The sequence below is a fragment of the Talaromyces rugulosus genome, chromosome II (assembly GCF_013368755.1).
Source record: "Talaromyces rugulosus chromosome II, complete sequence".
Classification (NCBI taxonomy): Eukaryota; Fungi; Ascomycota; class Eurotiomycetes; order Eurotiales; family Trichocomaceae; genus Talaromyces; species Talaromyces rugulosus.
In genome coordinates, this window is record NC_049562.1 from 5039009 (window position 1) to 5057576 (window position 18568).

The window sequence follows — 18568 nt, forward strand, 5'->3', positions numbered from 1 at the left end:
ACTTCTCGCCACCCGCTGTGACGTACACGATCCTTCACCCCAAAGAATATAGGTCTCGGTCTCCAACTGCTGTCACTTAACCATCAACCATCAACACTCTCATCACTCAACAACAGTGGCCTCCTTTGGTAGCCGGTCAATCAGACTGCTTTCTTGCAACACAATGGCTACCAACACGAAGCGGGAGATCGTGATAATCGGTGCGTTCGTCTCTGCTAGTTTCGATGTCCACCAGCTGCGCCCCGCAGTGTAGAAAACAAGCATTGACATTATTTCGATAACAGGCGGCGGTATTATCGGATCCTGCTCGGCTTATTATTTAACAAGGCACCCGTCATACGACCCAGCGCTGCACAAAATCACCCTTCTTGAAGCTTCAGAAATCGCCGGAGGGGCATCCGGCAAAGCGGGGGGTCTGCTTGCCCTTTGGGCCTACCCAAGCGCCATTGTGCCACTGAGCTTCAAATTACACGCCGACCTAGCCAAAGAACACAATGGTAAAGACACCTGGGGCTATCGAGAAGTGAACTGCGGCCAATTGATCGCAAAGGGCCGTCCGTCCCAAGACAAGAAGGGAGGAGGCGCTGGCACATCAGTCTCATTACAAAAGCGAGATTCAGCTGCTGTCGGTAAATTAAGAGCAGCCGGCATTCCATCGGACTTGGACTGGCTCGCCCCAGATGGTCTTCGAGGATACGAAAGCATGAGCGACCCCGGGGAGACAGCCCAGGTTCATCCGTACTTGTTTACTACCTCTATTGCCAAGCTTGCCGAAGAGAAAGGCGTCAACATCGTATTGGGCAAAGTCACAAACATTGACCAGGAATCCGACCAAGTCAAATCCGTCACGTACACGGACAAGGCATCTGGTGAATCTCATACTATCCCCGCAACAGACGTTATTGTGTCGGCTGGCCCATGGACGCAAAAAGTGTTCCCCCCAGCACCGATATCTGCAACTCGAGCTCACAGCGTTGTCATTCGCCCGACAAGGCCTGTATCTGCCTATACGCTTTTCACCAATATCGAGTTGCCCTCCGCGTCCAATCCGAAGAGATCTACCGTGGTCACGCCCGAAATCTATGCTCGCCCGGATGAAACTGTATATGCCTGTGGAGATGGTGACCATCTCGTCCCACTGCCTGAAACATCGGCAGATGTCGAAGTCGACCAATTGCGCTGCGAAGATATCATAAATTCAGTCGGGAGCATTTCCGACGAGCTGAAATCCGGCGAGGTTACCAAACGGCAAGCTTGCTATCTACCCAATGTTGCTAGCGGCAGTGGACCACTTATCGGCCATGCTGGAATCAAAGGGCTGTACCTTGCCTCTGGCCATACCTGCTGGGGTATTCAAAATGCGCCTGGCACAGGAAAGCTTATCAGTGAATTTGTCTTTGAAGGCGGTGCGAAGAGCGCAAAGATCGCTGCGTTGGACCCGCGGAGTTTTTTGTAATGAATGAGATTTGTACATAGATGGCGACTCTTAGACAGAATACTATGAATGAAGACATATCTCTATGTTAATTTGTAGTATACTAGAAAGCAGCAATAATCCACTAGTCCAGAACGGGCTGCCCTGTCGATCGTCCGGGCGGAGCTTGCCTGGCGCGCGGAGCGGAAGTATTACGTGGAGGTAGCAGAGACACATGCAGTAACTTCCTCCTTCACTGCTTCCCCGTCAATTGGCCCTCGCAAACCAAAGAGACTGCTGTGTCTCTTACTCCTTCCTGAACTGATGCTTCACCGATAAGGAAAAAATGTATTTTGCATCCAGACTTTCGTTCGTCTGCACCACGCTTCTAGCCGCGCTCGGCTCCGCCAACGCTGCGACTTCAGACGATGCGTCCATCTTGACCAACGAGGTCGCCAGAGCAAACAATGATTCTCTGCTATGGGGACCGTACAAGCCCAATTTGTACTTTGGGGTTCGCCCTCGTATCCCCAAGAGTCTTTCCGCTGGATTGATGTGGGCAAAGTTGGACAACTATATGACAGCGCAAGGAAGTATGCAGACAAACCACCCTTTTTTTTTTACGTTTCTCTAGAATAGAAAAGGGTTCAACCTGCTAACACTTTTTTGCGAAGATTTTAGGCATACTTGCGAGCAGAATGAGGGCATGGCTGGCTATGGCTGGGAGGAGTACGATATACGCAAGGGTGGTCGCCAGACCGTTCACGATACTGGCAACTCCATCGACATGACCATTGACTTTGTGAAAGTTCCTGGGGGGCTTCATGGAGGCAGCTGGGCCGCTCGCGTAAAGGGTGTGCCTCGAGAAAGTGCCCCCGCGGACCTGTTTACAACCGTCGTTTTCTATACGTCCTTGGAAGGCCTGGGCAGCGTCGAGGTGGAAAAGGGCGACGACGAAGACTCCGTGGGCTTCGAGGGAGACGTGAAACTAAAAGGAGTGACCCCGGAACTGGGAGATTTTTCGATTGATGTGACGTCTGGTCCGGATACCAATGAGCATCCTAAATTCACCCACCCGAGCTACGATGAGAAACCCTTGTATCACACTTTTGTCTCTAGTTTGGAAATGCCGCAGGAGCATCTCTGGCAAGCAAAGAGTAAGTTTGGTCCTTTTCCCCCTTATCTCTTCAGAGCAATATCATTGACTGATTTTATAGCCATCATGTTTGCATCTATGAAGCCTGGTCTCGATGCCGCGATTGAAAAATACGGAAATGAATTCCCTCCGCCACCAGCTCAACTCTTCACCCTCCCCAATATTCCTGGAGAGGGAAACATACATTTTGTGCAAAAGGTTTTCGAGGGTGCATTTGAATTCGACATTCTTTTTCAATCAGGCTCTGCACCTGAACCTCTGACTTGTAAGTTCTCAAAGTTTATAACTAGGGCCAATATTCATTGGAAGCACAACTAACCATGATAGCCGATTTTTTGACGGACAAAATCGAGGAGACTTCTTCGGCCTTTTCAAGCCGATTTGATAAGCTTTTCACGCCACAGGCGCCTTTTAACGACCCAGAATATTCTGAGTTTTCCAAGGCTATGCTTTCCAACCTTGTGGGCGGTGTTGGTTATTTCTATGGCAGTGGCCTTGTTGATAGATCTGCGGCCCCAGAGTACGATGAGGAAAACGAAGGCTTCTGGGAGGAGGCTGCAGAGGCGAGATCACGGGTCCAGCCTACAGAGGAGGAACCCAGAGAATTGTTCACCAGCATCCCATCCAGGCCATTTTTCCCTCGAGGATTTCTATGGGATGAAGGCTTCCATTTGATTCCAGTCATTGACTGGGATACAGACCTGGCTCTTGACATTGTCAAAAGTTGGTTCAATCTCATTGATGAAGATGGTTGGATTGGACGCGAGCAGATCTTGGGATTGGAAGCCCGGAACAAGGTCCCTCCTGAGTTTGCTGTCCAGTATCCTCACTACGCTAACCCGCCAACCCTGTTCTTGATCCTGGAAGCCTTTGTTGACAAGCTAAAGTTCAATGAAACTATCACCAAGCGTTCCGATCTCGAACGCGAAGGTATTGCGGACAGCTTGCGATCTGCCCACCTTGAGAACCAAGAATTGGCCGAGTCTTATCTACGATCCATCTACCCACTTCTTAAGAGGCAGTACTTTTGGTTTAAGAAGACTCAATGGGGGGATGTCAATTCCTACGATCGCGAGGCTTATTCAAGCAAAGAAGCTTACCGCTGGCGTGGACGTACCGTGCAGCACATTCTGACGTCTGGTCTTGATGACTACCCTCGAGCACAACCTCCCCACCCAGGCGAGTTGCACGTTGACTTGATCAGTTGGATGGGACTGCTCAGCCGCTCCATTCGCCGAATTGCAGAGTCGATCGGAGAGTCCGAGGATGCCGAGGAGTTTGCTGTTTACGAAAACGCCATCACTCGAAACATTGACGATTTGCACTGGGACGAGGATGCGCAGACATGGTGCGATGCCACGATCGACGACTTTGAGGAGAACGTCCACGTCTGCCACAAGGGCTACATTTCCATCTTTCCCTTTTTGACTGGCATGGTTGGGCCGGACAGCCCGCGTCTCAAGGCGACACTTGATCTGATCCGAAACCCTGAAGAGCTCTGGAGTGACTATGGTATTCGCAGTCTGAGCAAGAATGATCCCTTCTATGGAACCGAGGAAAATTACTGGCGAAGCCCTGTCTGGATTAACATGAACTACATGGTTTTGAAGAGTCTTTACGTATGTTTGCCGAGACCCTTATTCGCGAACTTGGAAAATATGATACTAACTTTTGTTAAAAATAGGATATTGCCACATCTGCTGGTCCTCACAAGGCGGAAGCGACCAAGATCTACTCTGAGCTCCGCACGAACCTTGTCCAAAATGTTTTCCGAGAATGGCAAAGAACCGGGTTCGCCTGGGAACAGTACAACCCAGACAACGGCCAGGGCCAGCGAATCCAGCACTTTACCGGCTGGACAAGTTTGGTTGTTAAGATGATGACTATGCCTGGCCTGTCCTCGTCTTCTGCGGGTCGTGGTCATGATGAACTGTGATTGAGATGCGCTTGATTTTGATATGACTTTTTTGGAACGGTTCGCCTTTGTTTGCGTGTTGAATGTGGTTTGGGATTGTAGGGCATGTGTAAATGTAGTCATTTTATGATACCAGTTGATGACAGTGCTGGAAGATGGGCATAGTTCAATTTTGACGCTTGAAGGAACCAGATAGAAGTATATATTGCATATTCAAATGTTTTCAACTGCACCAGTCTTGTGAAGGAATAATTTAAACAAGTTCGTTGGTATGCCCTGACATATTCCAATTGAAAGATAAACACCATCGCTATGTATAATCCGATAAAAATGACCAGGATCAAAAATTTAAACTATCGTCTACGTTCGACGTTCACGATCAGAATGTCTCCTCTCTCTTCTGTGGTCATGCCGATCAGCTTCACGTCGACTGTCAGTTCGGGGACCATGCTCTCGAGCACTTTCACGGCCATGACGATGCTCCTCGCGACGTGGGGATCTGGATCTAGATCTGGATGGACGGCGCCTGTCGCGCCGATGGTGTTTGTGGCGTTCCGAGCGATCGTGGTCGTCGTCTCGATGAGAGCGCTCTCGATTTTTATCTCGCCCACTCTCACGTCTACCCTCACGGTCTCCACGGTCATGCGCACGACGATGGTGGCGGTCACGGTGTTCGTGTCGTCTGCGGTCTCGGTCTCTGGACCTGTCGCGCCTTGGTCGGCTGTCTCGCGGGCTGCCATCTCGACGAGAGGCCCGATGGCCAGTGTTCGAGTCTAAACCAACAGGTGCCAATATCTCTCCTTCAGGTGCGTCCATAACATGGCCGCCATACGAGCCAAATCCAATTCCACGGCCGCCTTCGTCGTCCCGATCCTCGGTCTCGGTGACTCCTTGAACAGCCTTGCGAACATCGCCTCCACCCAGGGGTGTCAAATTGGCATCCGAGGTTTTGGGAGCAACAGGCAATCCCAGGGCGCGCGCCATGGCTTCCTGCTCAGCCTCCTTGACACGACGGCGCTCGTCTTCCAGTTCTCGCTTTGCTCTGTCTGCTGCTTCTTCGGAATCGTCTTCGCCTGATTTCGCATACCAGCCCAGATCGCGCCCGTTTTGCCAGCGACCGACTGGAGCCATTAGCGAATGGCCCAGGTAGTTTTCGCGATGCGACGAGTCTTTGACGTCGGTCCATTTGAAGTCTCCTCGGCCGCCGCTAGATGAGTATATTTGCATTAGAGAAGCCCTTTTTTGCCAAAATTAGACAGGCAATCAACTTACCGGCTGCCCTCCTTCCGAACACCTGCAACTAAATCCATGGTGACAATGCCCTCTGTTGTCTCTTGAAACCGATGTGATATTTTGGTGTTGGTGGCAGGTCTGTTGGTTCAAGTTGGGCGGGAAGGAGCACACGCGCCTTATCTTATCGGACTGGGGCCAATTGGGAGCCAGGCCATGCATGACCTCACTGGCGATCACATTTGTTTCCGACTTCTGTGTCTTCCTTACGAGGCTGACTGCAGAATTATCCTCGGGCATCAATGCTTTTTGTAGCCCTGCCAGCTGATAGCTCACAAGACCTTCAAAAGCTGTTGGGTGGAGAGGGGCTGACGAAGGACAAGTGTCGATATATTTATCGCACACACGCCACTTGCCACACAGTCACATTGCTTGATCGTTTGATATGAAGAGAAGGTTGATAAGATCGCCAAACAGTTAACAGAGACCCACTTGATTGCAGATTGCTATGATCAATTGATAGTGGAACTATCCAAATGTTCCATTTGCTAGCAGTACCTTTGACTTCCATCTGCCTCATTCCACCATGTCTACAAGACTGTTGGATGTCGTCCAAATCGACGATGGCATAGTACCAACTCACAGCGACCTTCAGCTGAGGCCATTGAATGTTGAGAGGGGTGATACTAGGGTAAGTGCTTGAAAATAGACCCGTCTGCTGGTACTTGGGTTTGCTAAAGCAACACAACAGTTTCGCGAGTAAGTATGAGCTGCATTAGCATGCGTATGTGCATGCAGATCTTTCTGTATGCAAAATTGACCATGCATGAGCAGAGCAGACGGAGTTTTCCCACCTGGAGCTGCATCATGGAGGAACAACTTGGTACGCTCGCCACTTTTTTCACTCAACAAAAATGATAGCGCCCCTCCTGACCAGCATATATAGACAGCCCTGTCGCAGAAAAGGAATTTATTTTTTGTGGCATATCGCCATCAGGTATACGTATGGGAACCCGCGGGGTCACGGCAGATCCTTGGAGCAAAGCCGATAATGATTATCACTCCCATGATGAAACAACCAAACGCTAGGGGATACATATCTTGGGAGTTCCCTCACGCAATAAATAACCTGGTTGTTGACGATCTGGGCCGTGATGAAATCTTACTTCTTGCCACCGACTCTGGAAACATTTGCGGGTACCATGTCGAAACTATATTCTCAGAAATCGCTCGTGGCAGGGAAAATGGACAGAAGAGTCCGTTCTTATACCAACACACAGACCCCTTTTTTTGTGAGAACGTGGGTGCTAGTGCTTGGGGCTTGGCTGTCCATAAATACGCCCGCTTGATTGCTGTCAGCGCAAATACCTGCGTTGTCACAGTCTTTGCGTTTGCCCTGGCTGAACCTCACTCGGGAAAAGATGACGACTCGGATGGCCAACAAGAATTAGTTGAAGATTGCCAAAATTACCAACAAAACTGGCTGTGCATCGATAAACCCGAGCAACTTGAACAGCTTCGGAAGTCAATACCTAGAAACCACCGTTCACGTAATATGAGATTGTCATACAAGGGCCATTGCACTAACATCCCAAACGTCGCATTCTTCAACAGTGACCTGGACTCTAATGGGATGTGGATGTTGAGTACTGATATCGACAATCGACTTATTGTCTGGGCCATTTGGAATAACCTTGTTCCATTTGTACAATTTGATTTTCATGATGGTAGCCCCTTACCTGACATATTACGCTCGGAGTAAGTGAATGCTTGGATTCCTTCCCGTGTTCCCCTTGAATTAATAACAGTACTAGAGAACGAGGCTGGAATGTGTTGGCCCTTGACCCACGCAGTTTTCGCACTCATGGTCTGTATACCGAGGCTTGCGGCGGAAAGCCATATATACGACGTGAACACGGTCCGCCAGTGCTAGACATCACGAATATAAGTCAAAATGTTCGGGATTCCTCGACGTTATTCGACTCTTTTCAGCCTCTTTCCAGAGATGATGAGGATGAGCCATCATTCCCAGATATATTTGATAGCGAAAGTTTCATTGGAAAAGCTAGCCGTCATAGTATTATAACCCAGAATCGTTCAACAGATGCTTCTTCCAGAACTGACCAAGATGTCACAGCCTCAGACCGGAGAATAGGCGACAATGTTGCACAGCAAACATCAGCAGATGCATTAAGCGTGCCACCCGCTCGTCATGAGCGAAATGATGTTGTTATCTTTTCTGAAGAGTATATAAACGATAACATTGAGTACGAAGAACCGGAAGGTTCAATGGATACAGACTGGGACCATCGCGTTCAAAATGTTCTGGATGTATTGTCTTCGATACCAGAATTTAGCAACGAGGAAGCCGTAATCTCGGAGTACGCTTACCAAGCCACTCCAACTCCCCGACTCCGAGGATACGGCTTTACAGATTTTCCAATCCTTTGCTTCTCGGAAACAGACATTCAACTTCTTGAAAACCCCCTTTCGCAGCCCTCTGCCGTTGTGTGCGCGGGTCCACTACGGCAACATTTCAGCCACACGGTCTATACAATAGATAGCTTCGATAGATTCAACATGGTAAAATACATACCGGAGGATGGAATCGTGATTGCGGCAACTCAGAAAGGCCGTGCGGCTATAATATCGTTGGGAAGAGTCTCTGGTGGCGCCCTTACTCTTCGTATCCATTGGATGCTTCCTTTGGCTAGCCAGGAGCGACACGGTGAACGGCCGCTTATGCCGCTTCTTGGAATTGCTGTCAGTCCGATACAGGGGTTTGAGAAGGCGCCAGATGTGCCTGACGTGCCGTATAAGGCTAGCAGTCAGGATGACATTTCCTTCCACTATCGCTTCCACGACAAGGGAGGAGCTGATGGGTGTGAAAATGTCTCGACCTGGGGCGAATATGAAGGGCCTAGCGATGAAGAGGACGATCAGAGTGATGATAGCTCGTCAACCTCCGAAGACATGTCGGGTCCTACAGACGCTGAGTGTCATGGAGCAGCCAACTGGACCTATCAACCTAGCGAGCCGTGGCAGGGCTGGAACCCGTCTCGTCGATATCGACTACTTCTCACCTATGCAGATCACACAGTCTTGAGTTATGAGTTTTGGTATGAATGGTCTGGAGCTGTCTTGAAGGACTATACCCATACCAGAGGGAAATACCCAAATGATGGCTGTGACGATTTTCTCTTGCTTTGACGCTGCGCAGTTTCTGGAGATGTCAAGACTTTGACAAGACGGAGGATGATGGGGAAGATGAATTGTATTCTCAATATGAAGCTGGCTTCCTTCTAGAACGACTATTGATATACTGAAATGAAGCAACGAATAAATGACCCTAACAACCTTAACCCTAACCCTACGTACTATTTAAAGACGGCGTTTCGCACTATGTCCTTTACGGAAAGCGGGCCAAGAAATGACAAGTCACGGAGGCGCAGCGGATCAACGGCGGGCGGCGCGAGCCATGGGACTGGGTCATTCCTCCCGCCGACCTGGCGGACGCGTAACAGCATCCATAACGTCCCTTGGAACTAAGACATCGCCATAAACAACTACTAAAAAAAAAGAGGCACAGACTTTTTTACTTTAAATACCAGTTCACCCCCGTCAAGCCGAGTCTCTCGCCGTGGTGCTTTATTCACTCAACAAAGAAACGGAAATGGCTCCAACTTTACTACTGCGGGATTCCACCCACTCCATCCAGAGTCGCAGCCTATCGGACGTCAACCACACTCAAGCAGTCACGCTCGGGATCATTGCGGTTTATGTCGTTGTAATCGCCTTATTATGGAATCTTCCTTATGTCCGGTGGTCACTATGGCCGTTCAAGGTACTTCCACCGCCATCTTCGTGTTGCCCACACTGATCACTGACAAAACAATGAAAAAAAAAGATGCTGGTTATTGCGTTCCATGAATTCGGACACGCCATAACCGCAGTATGTACAGGCGGCCGCGTCAAATCCATCTCTTTAGATCCACATGAGGGTGGTGTGACGCACATGGTCGGCGGCGCCAGCGCCATCACTTTACCTGCAGGCTATTTAGGCTCTTCGCTGATCGGGGCCTTGCTCATTTTCTGCGGCTTTGACATTGTGGCTAGCAAGATTGCTAGTATTGTGCTGGGAGTTTGCTTTCTTCTTACCCTGTGGTGGGCGCGAAAGGACTGGCTCACCATTGTAACTATTCTACTCGCCGTGGGGTTGTTGATTGGATTCTGGTTTATTGCCCATGCCGAAGCCCTCCGATTCCTTGTCGTATGTTTTTCTCTTCTCTCTTTCTTTCTTTTTGGTACAGTATAACTGACAAACGACGAACAGCTATTCATCGGTGTCATGTCCTCTCTTTACAGCGCCTGGGACATTTGTGACGACCTCATCTTACGCAAAGTCAACACCTCCGACGCCAGCGTCTTTGCCAAGCGTTACGGTGGCTCCTCTCAATGCTGGGGAGTTATTTGGTCCCTGGTCTCGGTGGCGTTTATGGCCGTTGCTATCGTTGCCGGACTGGCTGCTTTCAACCAGAGCTTTTCTCAACAGGAGGAGGATTCGAGCCATTTCATTCCGACCAAGTTTTAAAAGCAATTATGATGGTGTGTGCGTTGACTAGGGGACGAAGGACAGTAGGGGTTATGATTTGTATGAATTTGTTGGTCTTTTTTTTATTTTCTATATCCTGTGTTCTGGGTTCTGGGAATGGGGATTGCGTTTGGAAGCTTTTTAAGATACCTCGAATTGTTTAGTGCTTGTATTCGGTGTTTGTGTGAATTTCACTCTATGAAAGGAGAATTGGCTATATCTGGTTGAATTCAACTACTATTTATGATATGATAGTTACGATCAACCTCGATTCCTGTCGAGCAGTATATGTACCCCGTTGACCCTTTTTAAATATTAAATCCTCTTAATTTCGTAATCGCTACGTTAATCCAAATACAATAACTTCGCGCCAAGCGCCACTCATCACGTAAATATTCTTTCTACAAGCACCCTTATAACATTTAAAGAAAACCAGCCAAACTCCAGATTATCCCTTTCTCAGAAAAGTTCCTTCAATGCAACCCGTGATTCCCACCCAACGCAATAACGATGCACAATTCTAGCTCAAATAATGAATATAGATACAATATCAGGGAATGCTTTCTCGGAAGCAGAATTTAGGGCTTCGAGGTGTCGCCTTGTCCTTCTTCCTTCGCCGTGCTAAACGCGGTAACTTTACGGCTCAGAAGCTCGCGGAGTTCGGGTGATATAACCTTTTCTTTCCTCTGTCCCAGGCCCTGAGACGACTGCCCCCCAACACTACTGCTGGTGGTGACAGCACGCCCAGGAGATTTACCCTTGCCAGCTTGTTCAATCCGTTGACGGACTTTGGGCGCTGGGAAATTGTTCTGCTTATCAACTGCCTGGACAGTACGCTCGAAGCGGCGGAAAAGCGACTCTGCACGAGTTAGGATCGGGAGCAGTTCCATCGTATTCGAGAGCTCATTGACTAGGAAAAAAAAGATTAGCAAAATGATGCTTCAAAAGGGCTTGGTGGGCTTACTATATTTGAGGACTTCGTCAAAGTGTTTGAGATGGTCCATGATCACATCTCGATGTTTTTCTAGAATAGCCAGAGCAATAAACAGGTGGAAGCTACTCGAGAGATAGTCGGTCCATAGTGTCTCCCATAACCGGAGGATGTCTCCCCACACAAACTCGCGTTTGTACCAGACCAAAAGCATGCGGAAAAAGAAAAAGAAGTTGGTACTGTCTGCCGATTGCAAATGCAGATAGAGCTGCGGATCCATCAGTTGTACCAGGTGATCCAGCGTCAATAATTGAGCCCGCATGCCGGATTGATCACGAAGGAAGTTTCGCTCCTAGAGTATCGTTAGCTTTTAGAAATGGCTTTCCGCTATAGCAAAATTTCAACTTTTCATACCATCCTCTCCATAAAATTGACAAACGCCCAAAAGGCCACAGCATCGTCTTGCACGACAGCATAGATTGGCGCAAGCAGATCGCTCATACCTTGAACGTACCCTAAGCTTGGATTGAACTCGTGATACGTCAAAAGCATATCTTTCATTTGCTCAAGATGAACGTTCGTGCCTACATCGGCGAAAGGCGAATCTGGGTCTGGATGAGGTATGTCTTCCCCGGCAAAGAGGGGAATTGTCCGGTCTGTCCGATGCACATCCTTCTCTAAGCTCCAATTAGCCAGCGGATCAAAGTGTTATTGACAGGGTGAACTTGCCTATACGGGCTTTTTGCTCCTTCCACCATTCGAAATCTTCGCTGGATGGATCACCATCTACCATCCTCTCCCACCATACGCCTTTCAATCGTACGTATTGATCTCTGCGAGAGTTCATAATGGCCTTCCGCTCATCCTCGCTGCTATCCCAAGAGTATACTCCCAATAAGAAGAGCCATGCCTCTTTGCGGACACCATCATTGGGATCAAGACCGCCATGACAGATTCGTTCTTTGACTTCGTCAGCGGTTATTTGTAGGTGGCCACCGGGACCGTTGAACCAGCCATTCCACTCTTCAATTGTCACAACTTTGCGCCGTTCTTGGATCGACATGGTACCAGTCTCTAGCTCGAGGATTTCAAAGTCCCCTACCAAACTATTCTCCCTCTCGAGCACATCCTGCGCAGTCCAAATGCGTTGATTTCGTTCTCGTTCACTTTGCTCAGCGATACTCATTGCCCATCGGGCAAGGTATATCCTGGCACTGTCAAATTCATCTTGCAGGGTCTGCACTTCTGGATTTTTCATCAATCTGCGTACTTGGGGTGGAACGATCGGGTTGTCTGCTATCTCATTTGCCGTACGCCGTGTGAAGGTGGTGATGCGGCTGAGACCTTCCAAAACTTTCCATCGTGTCTCCTTCAATGCTTTCGTTAGGGGGTCCATTGCCGCATCACGCGAGGGTTTCTGAGAAGCCTCAGCCGGAGACTTTTGTGATTTGGCACTGAGTGGTCGACCAAACGCCGTCTTATCTTCCTCAGTAGGGTTGATGAGATATTTAGTTGGATCTGCCGCAGCGCGCTGAACATCAGCGTAGCATTTTATCCACCTCAACACTTCATCTCCACCCCAGAAAACGGTGCCGTCCTCTGAGAAGGGGTCAAAGGTTTCCCGAGCTCTCTTTCTCTTCTGTAATATCGTGGATTCGCACTCGTTGTCGTGGAAGAAAAGAGCCGGGAAGTTATCACCAGACCTTGTGCAAATGACAACACTTCCGTACCACCATCCTAGACTTGGCGGTCGTACCCATAGAGAATATATTTCCGACAGGGGCACCGCAAACGCATACATGCCGATTGCATCCCTATATGTTGTCATGGTTGGAAGAGCTGGAACGAGATAGGTTTGTCGAGGCGAGGAGTCGTCTTCTGATAGATCGACCTTCACGTAGGTGTCGTAAGCGTCTCCCATGGCCGATTCGGGGACCCATGCCAGAAGATACGAGGAAGCGTCGGCATTTTTTGAAGAGGCTTCAGATATCGCGTGTGATGCTGTTCCACCGAGAGGTTTTTGTTGAACCAAAGCGATAAACCCAGGGATGTTGTCCTTCGACGATGGAGTAGGGTGGATGTAGACCTGGATACCAATAGTGGATTAGGAAAAGCACAATTCTTATAATCGGTGCAAGAGTCAAATATACCTTGCTCTTGGAAAACAGTAACTTTACACCATTCCCAGAGCTCGATTGAGCGATGGTATTGTACCCTCTCTCTTCGTCATCGCTCACGTCGTAGTATGAGGCCGTCGGAGACGGCGGCGAGGGCGGCGGGGTAAGTGTCGGATCCGTCCCTGTCATTTTGAGGGAAAAGCCCTATCTAAGGCTGAAGTGGTTATATAGGAAAATAAAACAGTCGAGAAGAGTACATGTATCACAGATCCATGGGTGGAATAAGAAACACCGAAGTACTAAAGACAAGGCATGCGCCGATGACGGTCAGCTGCGGACGTCACCGACGTAATCGCGGGGGAAGCAACCAGGCAGCCGCATAAATCATGTGACCCCATTAATACCTAAGGACTCTTAACTTCACAAAGAATCGCTGGGACTATGTAGAAATTTAGAAAGTAGATGTAGCGGAGGAATCTTTAGATAATTTTTGTCCCAGTGTTCCTTTACGTCATCGCCCGGCATTTAGTGATTAGAGGAACGGAAGACGTGTAAAATCGAAGAATGTAAATATTTTGAGATCAAGGTAGAATCTACAAAAAAACAAGTACAGTAGAAAGAATGCTATATATACAGTTCGGAGTCGATCTTCCTATCCTTGGACCTTGCGATAACTGGGTGGCCTCCATGACCGTTTAACAACCTTTCCAATCCATATCGGAATGACCGAGACCGCGCTTACTGCTGCGACACGCCAAAGCCAGTCCACAGTGATAATGTATTCCAAGTCAAAATACTCGCCGAGAAACGGTATACTGGCCGCGTAGCCCAAGGCTGTTCCGATGATAGAGAATATCATGATCGGGTGCCATGTAGTCACAGCGATTGCTACCATGAGCAGTTCGTTCAAAACCAGGGCGGTGAAGGACACACTAATCAGTTGTTTACCAGTCGTCGTATCGAGAAGGATTTGAGAGAGACCTTGAAGAACAGCACCTTGGTAGACTGAAACAAATACCCAGCCAAAGAATGATCGGTAACTTAGACTGCGACCACTTTTCAACTCCTTGTAGAGCTCAGGGTATAGGTTTGCCAGTTCTTCATCAACATCTTTGTCTAGAACGAGGGAGAAAACCGGAGCATTGGTGTACACAGTGGCGTACCCGACCATCAACCAATTGATGAAGAGACCTTTTGGATCAAAGTGGCTTGCAATACTGTACATTGTTTGACAGGCACTGATAACGAGACCACGATGCATGACAAATTGCGCCAGCTTGGCCGATCGTTTGTAAGAATTGCGTCCGTGCCACACTAGGAGCTTAGTGATATGATGAAACTGAGTGATACTGAAGTCTGCTGCCAAAGAGGCTTGACGACCCTCTTTTCCGACAATACCAATGCCCACATCAGCTGCCTGGATCATAGAGACATCGTTTCCACCGTCACCAATGCAGCATATTCTTTTCTTTGTATGTTGGCGAATCAATTCCGCTACTTCTGCTTTCTGAGTTGGTGAACATCGACATGCGACGACAGTAGGCAAAAGAACCGCGGTGGAAATGAATGCCGAGCGGAATTGACTAAGCATAAGAGATAGGGATTCACCATCGATCAACAGACAGGCATCGTTCTTATGCCGAAGAAAGTCTAGTGTCTCGAGAGCAGCAGATTTTTCCTTGAGTTTTGTCACAGTATGAATGTATTGCCCGCGGGCAACCAACTTCGCCGAGATTGCTACACATCGTGCTGTTTCGACTTTATCGCCAGTCAACATCCAAATTTTGACACCAGCGTTTCGTAGGAGTTCTAGTGATGGTTTCACATCTCGTTGAAGGCGGTCCTCAACACCAGTCACTCCCAAAAGTTCAAGATCGCGTTCGAGATGTTCGCCTATGACCCGCGCCATACCGACATCACGGCTCTGCAAGGCCAACGAAGCCTCTTTGTATGCCGCTGAGAAGCTCTGATACTGTTGCGACGAGAGTTTACGTCGACCAATGACAAGCGTGCGCAGTCCTTCCCGCGCCATATTGGCCGTTTCCTCATCAAGCCAGTCGTTTGCTGCAACAATTGAAGTCATAACTGTATCTGCTCCTTTCTGGTAGAACCAGATCTCGGCCTCGTTGCCATCAGCAGATGTCTGCTCAAACTGTACAATAATGCCCATTCGCTTGCTATCAGATGTGAATGGAAAGACGTCGAGGATATTGACACGAACGACGACTTCGTTCGTGTGTGTAGACTCTAGGAATATCCTTTTCCTATCGCGGTAAGCCACCCGAAGACCTACTTCTTCAGTATATTTCACGATGGCAATCTCATCGGGAGAAGATGCTTGGTAACTGGTAACCTTGCGTCCTTCTTCCTCATCAGTTGTCGGAGTAACATTGTGGCACAAAGCAAGCGCAAGGACTAGATCTCGCACACGAGCCCCGATTTCCCTCCTTGTCCTAGTAGCAGCGCCTGCACCAGCCTGAGGACCAAAAACTGACGAGGGAGTAACCAGAGAGCCCTGAGAGCTGTCGGTTAACCCAAAGCCTTGTCTAATATATGACGCAACTTCCTCCATGGCTTCATTGGCATACGAAACAGTGCCAACGTGTATCTTCTTCAGTTCCATTTCTACTTCCGTTAGTCCTTCCAGGTCTCAAACCTAAAAATCAATTCAAAGAAAAATCAAGTACTTACCATTTTGAGTAAGAGTTCCGGTTTTGTCGGATAGAAGGTATTCAATGCGACCCAAATCTTCAGGAATCGTGCTAGTCCTGACAACAGTACCAGGAATATCAAGGTCTCGTTCGATGTACCTTGCGTATACCGTTTTGGCCATGTCAAGGTTTACCCTCAGACTCATGGGAATAATCGTTGAGAACAAAATTAGGTATATCATAATGGCAACGTACCATTCTTTGTTGTCTGTCGGCTGAAATCGTTCGAGGGCAACTAGAATTATCGACAATACTAATGTCAAGGCGCATAGAATTTTCGTCAAGTTGTTAATTTCGTATTCAAGTAGGCCGACCTTTGATCTGGAAGGCGCTGTCGACATGGCAGATCGAGTCTGGGAACCAGTATAGATGATGACGGCCAAGGTTGTTGTGTTGGATGCTAGTACGGTGTTTGCCCAAGCAGTATTGTCGATACTTAGTGGCGCGGATTTGGCTTGTGTATCAACGTCATGTGCGTCATTGGAACCGTTGTCGTCTGGCGCCGTCGTTTTGTTCACAGGTGGATCGTACGAGGTAAATCGTGGCGGAGTCAACTCAATTGTGCCAACAAATTCATTGACACGCTTATCGGGTGCGCCAGCGTGAACCCTCAACCGTCTCAAATCTTTCAAAGCAAGCGTCTGTGAAAGAGAAGAGGGAAGACGAAGTTTCCAATCAGTTTCTCCATCGAGTTGGTCAGTTCGGATGAAAGTATCACTACTGCCACTGGATTCCACATTTTCTTCAGTATCTTTTGATGCAGTATTTGCTTGTTCCATTGGAGTTTCCAAATGCGAACCCAGCAGGTCAGCTTGTGGCTGCCGTGACGCTTCAGCTATCTCGGTTGGGTCAATCGTTACGGAGGATTCCACCATCGTGCTATTTAGAATAACCACATCTGCCGGCAACCGCTGATCCTTTTTGATCTTTAGCACATCGCCAACTTTGAGGTCCCTCGACTTCTTAGTGATCTCGTAGATATTGGAGTCAAGCGTGGACCCGACTGATTGTCTGGAATTTCCACGTGCGGACCCGCCAGCAGGTTGCCCAAATGACAATATCGTGTACTCTTCTGCATTTGCCTCAGAGTCCCTTCGCCTTCGACCGATGTCATCCCAAGCTTCTTTACCCAAAGATATGGCCACGACGAAAGCGAGTGGAGCTATATACGAAGACATATAACCAATCCGCAATACCGGTATGATCTGTGAAAGCGCAACTAGTAGGAAGTATAGGTTGAAGAAAAAAGAGAATTCGTTGTACAAGGTGCGAGGGAGGAAACTCCAAGGTGTATACTTGGCGTTAGATACGGCGTTTGCAGGGTATTTTTGCTGTTGTTGTTGGCCCACCAATATTTCTCTAGCGGGTCCAGTATCCGAAGAACCACCGGCAGCTGGCGAAGCTGCATTTGTAGATCGGAAACTCGGAAGTCGCAATTTGTTCGAGCGGCGGTCGTCAAAAGAAGTGTGGCTTCGTCTTCGCCCTATAAGTGGCGAATCATCGCCGGTTGGGGTCAAGGAGGTTCCATCGTGCTCATCGAGAAGACCTCGGAGGTCATCTTCCTCCGAGAGTTTACGATGCCGCGAAGCATCTCGAGCCCATCCAAGGTTCCTACCCGATGTTCGGAGGTTTCTCAACGCAATGCGAGCCCCGTATTGTCTTGGTGGCGCGTTATAGTCGCGCGAGACTCGAAGCCTGTCGTTATTCCTTGCTGAGTCTGGGTCGAGCTCTTCTAGGTCGAGGTCATCGCTGGCACCATCCGAATTATCGAAGTCGGGAAGGTACTCCGTGGACAGTGACATTGTGTCCAGGAGCACTTGTTCTTGAGTGAAAAAAGGTGATCTAGCTCAGGAGTAGCCACAGCCAACTCCCAGAGATGAGACAGTATATCATATCACTTCACAGCGTACGTAGATATGTAGGCTCTGGTCGCCTCGCGTTTTGAATCGGTTGAACCGCTTGGACGCGGATTCGAAGGGTGGTAAGGATGGTTAGGAATCAAACAAAAACAACAAGCCCTAGGCTTAAAAATCCTCTGCCTGCAAGGGAAGTGACCGGATAGTGTATGCCAAAATAGCGTAGGGGGGCAGACAAGCGATGCGACACAGGGTTGACATGAAGCAGTTGCCTACAAATCACATGATTTCGGAGAAGGCGACGTTTCCACTTGCCTCAGACGCGGCCGGAGCTAAGCTAGATCCGGCTAGTGGCTCCGGGTGCTCGCGGTTCCAAAGAGACAACCGTTTATTGTTATTATTATTATTATTACTAGGTACAGAGTACGTACCTTGAGAGAAGGAATCATACTGGAATACGCATTTTTCAGGGCTCATGGCACATGGAATTACTTGAATACGGCTAGAGTAAGATCGATTGATCAATACCGTAGAAAAGTTGGCTGGGGCTACTTTCACTAGTTAACTATTATTAGAACGCCAGGCAATAATAATTCCCAAGGAAATCCAACAAGCCTAAAATTGCCCATCGTCTTCACTCTTTAGCA

General features: G+C 48.6%; 6 protein-coding genes across 6 annotated transcripts; 3 read left to right on the top strand and 3 right to left on the bottom strand.

The window, feature by feature from the left end:
- Positions 1 to 163: 163 nt before the first annotated feature.
- TRUGW13939_04202 (uncharacterized protein) lies at positions 164 to 4506 on the top strand (the record flags this gene model as incomplete). Its single annotated transcript, XM_035487379.1, has 8 exons — positions 164 to 200; positions 285 to 1452; positions 1564 to 1636; positions 1755 to 2007; positions 2089 to 2571; positions 2632 to 2835; positions 2898 to 4189; positions 4255 to 4506. 8 exons carry the CDS (start codon positions 164 to 166, stop codon positions 4504 to 4506), a joined length of 3762 nt encoding a protein of 1253 aa, XP_035343272.1.
- A 332-nt stretch (positions 4507 to 4838) lies between these two features.
- TRUGW13939_04203 (uncharacterized protein) lies at positions 4839 to 5795 on the bottom strand (the record flags this gene model as incomplete). The annotated part of the gene is made up of 3 exons (XM_035487380.1): positions 4839 to 5218; positions 5265 to 5692; positions 5758 to 5795. 3 exons carry the CDS (start codon positions 5793 to 5795, stop codon positions 4839 to 4841), a joined length of 846 nt encoding a protein of 281 aa, XP_035343273.1.
- Positions 5796 to 6301: 506 nt separating this feature from the next.
- On the top strand, positions 6302 to 8925 carry TRUGW13939_04204 (uncharacterized protein; the record flags this gene model as incomplete). The annotated part of the gene is made up of 5 exons (XM_035487381.1): positions 6302 to 6406; positions 6467 to 6474; positions 6550 to 6598; positions 6662 to 7473; positions 7530 to 8925. 5 exons carry the CDS (start codon positions 6302 to 6304, stop codon positions 8923 to 8925), a joined length of 2370 nt encoding a protein of 789 aa, XP_035343274.1.
- Positions 8926 to 9388: 463 nt separating this feature from the next.
- On the top strand, positions 9389 to 10306 carry TRUGW13939_04205 (uncharacterized protein; the record flags this gene model as incomplete). The annotated part of the gene is made up of 3 exons (XM_035487382.1): positions 9389 to 9559; positions 9623 to 9985; positions 10049 to 10306. The coding sequence occupies 3 exons, from the start codon at positions 9389 to 9391 to the stop codon at positions 10304 to 10306; spliced, it is 792 nt and encodes a 263-aa protein (XP_035343275.1).
- A 578-nt stretch (positions 10307 to 10884) lies between these two features.
- Positions 10885 to 13543, bottom strand: TRUGW13939_04206 (uncharacterized protein; the record flags this gene model as incomplete). The annotated part of the gene is made up of 5 exons (XM_035487383.1): positions 10885 to 11216; positions 11271 to 11589; positions 11652 to 11914; positions 11973 to 13323; positions 13388 to 13543. 5 exons carry the CDS (start codon positions 13541 to 13543, stop codon positions 10885 to 10887), a joined length of 2421 nt encoding a protein of 806 aa, XP_035343276.1.
- A 463-nt stretch (positions 13544 to 14006) lies between these two features.
- Positions 14007 to 17867, bottom strand: TRUGW13939_04207 (uncharacterized protein; the record flags this gene model as incomplete). Its single annotated transcript, XM_035487384.1, has 2 exons — positions 14007 to 15979; positions 16046 to 17867. 2 exons carry the CDS (start codon positions 17865 to 17867, stop codon positions 14007 to 14009), a joined length of 3795 nt encoding a protein of 1264 aa, XP_035343277.1.
- Between the last annotated feature and the right edge of the window lie 701 nt (positions 17868 to 18568).